The 2,362-nt window shown below is 40.6% G+C and overlaps 1 protein-coding gene across 1 annotated transcript; it reads right to left on the reverse strand.

Annotated features, from left to right (window-relative positions):
* Positions 1-376: 376 nt before the first annotated feature.
* SETTUDRAFT_75797 (uncharacterized protein) lies at positions 377-1,217 on the reverse strand (the record flags this gene model as incomplete). The annotated part of the gene is made up of 2 exons (XM_008033134.1): positions 377-544; positions 597-1,217. Coding segments are annotated over 2 exons (789 nt in total), but the record flags the coding sequence as incomplete, so codon positions are not given.
* Between the last annotated feature and the right edge of the window lie 1,145 nt (positions 1,218-2,362).

Raw genomic sequence — 2,362 nt, forward strand, 5'->3', positions numbered from 1 at the left:
GGTGCAGGAGCATCGCAGGCAGCTGAAAGTGCTTCTACTAGTCGTATAATATCAAAGAAAGCGCGTGTGGGGGTAGTCAGAAAAGGCCCAGCCAGGTCAACGGCACTGTGGAATCTGTGGGAGAGTGGGCCATAACGCCGTACGTGCCAAAAAGATGTAGAAGAAGATTCTATGTTAGATGCAAGTGAGTCGTACGAAGCATCTATAGCTAGTGTAGAGTAATTCAAGTTTTCATATGTGATGTTCGCGATGCCAAGAAAAAGTGGCACACTCGGTGGGGTGGCACTCTCGGTGGTGGAATACGTTATCTTTTTTAACCTCTCTCCCCTACTTTCTCCTCAGTTCTCAATTATAGTTTCTTAATCTTTTTAAGCTCCTTCTTTACTGTATCAGAAACTCGGAGACGACTCTTGGCCGCGTACTTTTCCAGAACATTGGGTTTCTCTTTTCTCTTCCCAAGCTCACAGCAGCTGTCACGAATAGCTTTTGCTAGACTTTGTAGCTGGCTCGCTGTGTATTCAGAGTAATAAATATGCAGTTGTGACTAGATTTAATTAGTTAGTCTCCTAAAAAGTATTAATTGTACGTAAACATACCCATTCACCCTTTTTGAGTATATCACGTGCAAGATAGTATGCACCTGCAGAAAGAAAGCTAGGAATGCAGTCCACAAACTGTTCGTCTAGAGTTGCAACCTCCAGAAAGTACTTAGCCATGTTACGTATCTCGTTGTCGTAATCATCCGCTTTATTTATGCGTCGCAGGAAGCTCAAAGGGCCAGGCCATCCGAGGTTGTATTCGAGTGTTGCCAACATATACTTTTCTGCTTTGATGAAATTTTCACGAGTGTAAGCGTCTTTGGTCATATCTAAAAATTCATCTAATGTTCGTTCATTTAAGTTTTCTTCATATTTTGATGCAATTAGCAGAGCAGTGATACTAGCGAGCTGCAAGTTCTCTTTTCGGATCTCTTTGGATGCAAGGAATCGATCGAGAAGATTGACAGCAAGAAAAAGAGTCTCAGGTGAGAATTTAAAGTTCTGATGCACTTCCATGATCCAGTCTATCACAATAAATCGGTCTTTCCAGGTAATCTCAGATTGCTTATCCATATAGAGAGGATCTGGTTTTAATAGTCTTTCTATAGAACGGAGATGTTTAAAAATGTCGTCGCTATGCCCGAAGTTCATGCAGACATCGCTTTTCTCGTCCTCAAAGTCGTGTTCTTGGTGGTTCTTTCTAAAGAATTTTCGCGCCTTTCTTAGTTGTGTCTTTGTCTCCTCCGTTTCCTTAGGAACAGAAATACGGGTGTCATCGGTTACGTTGTCGGAATCTAAAGAAGATGGCCAAATGGAGGTGTGACGATTGGTGTTTGCGTGTTTTTTTCTATTTTTGTTGTTAACTTTAACAGCATATGTTGTATCAATTTCAGCAGTAGTATCACTCGTGGCTCCCGGATTTTGGCCAATATTTTTCATGATTGTAGACTGTAGGGTGGTGTTGCTACTAAGTTCCCTGATAGATAAACCTGGTACAGGATTGATTTGTAGTTTCACGTTTTTGTTGGCTAGCTTTGGGTGTAGCACCTTTCTTCCATTGGGTCCAGTTTCAGGTCTAGAGCTTTTAGGCTATTATAGAAAACTATGTTAGCCGACTATACAAGAGTTTTTTACGTGTATTTTAGATAAAGCTATAAGATTTACACTTCAGGTATGCGAAGGGAGTGCTTGTTCACAAAGGTGAATGTTTACCTTTGAGCCTGCTGTGTTATTTTCTCTCCCCATCGCTGAAGGGGTAGTATCTTGGGTTATGCTGTTGTAGGAGGAAATGCTATGATGAATCAGTGAAATATCCACACTTGTTATCACAATAGGCTTTCCACAATATTATATGACCCGGCTCCTCTATAATTTTAGATAATCGCAGCTTTACCCTAAGAAGTACTTTTATCGTATAATAGACTGTCAACAGTCGTTATAATGAAGTAGGGAACGAGGTAGTAATAGTAATGTGCGACATTCACAGCTAACTCTTTTATACTGTCGGTTAGTGACAGTAAGAAGTAGATTGTAGAGAAAGTTTAGATCTAAGTTCTTAAGACAAGAACTAAGCACTGTATGAGAACAATAGGGAAGAAAGAGGAAAAAGCTGAAGGCGCAAAGAGTAGGGTAGTAGCAGGGGTTGTCTTGGGAAAGCCTAGACCATAACACATGCACTGGAAATTCCAATTCTACGGCCTGTACATAAAGTAGAAGAGAGCCCGGTAAATATATTGACCTCAATATAGCAAGACTATAGAGCATGACAACTTGTCTTCGTGTAAGCATCTTATCATGAAGTCTAGTATGAGTAAGTAATCCAT

Source organism: Exserohilum turcica, assembly GCF_000359705.1.
Source record: "Exserohilum turcica Et28A unplaced genomic scaffold SETTUscaffold_9, whole genome shotgun sequence".
In the NCBI taxonomy this organism is placed as follows: domain Eukaryota; kingdom Fungi; phylum Ascomycota; class Dothideomycetes; order Pleosporales; family Pleosporaceae; genus Exserohilum; species Exserohilum turcicum.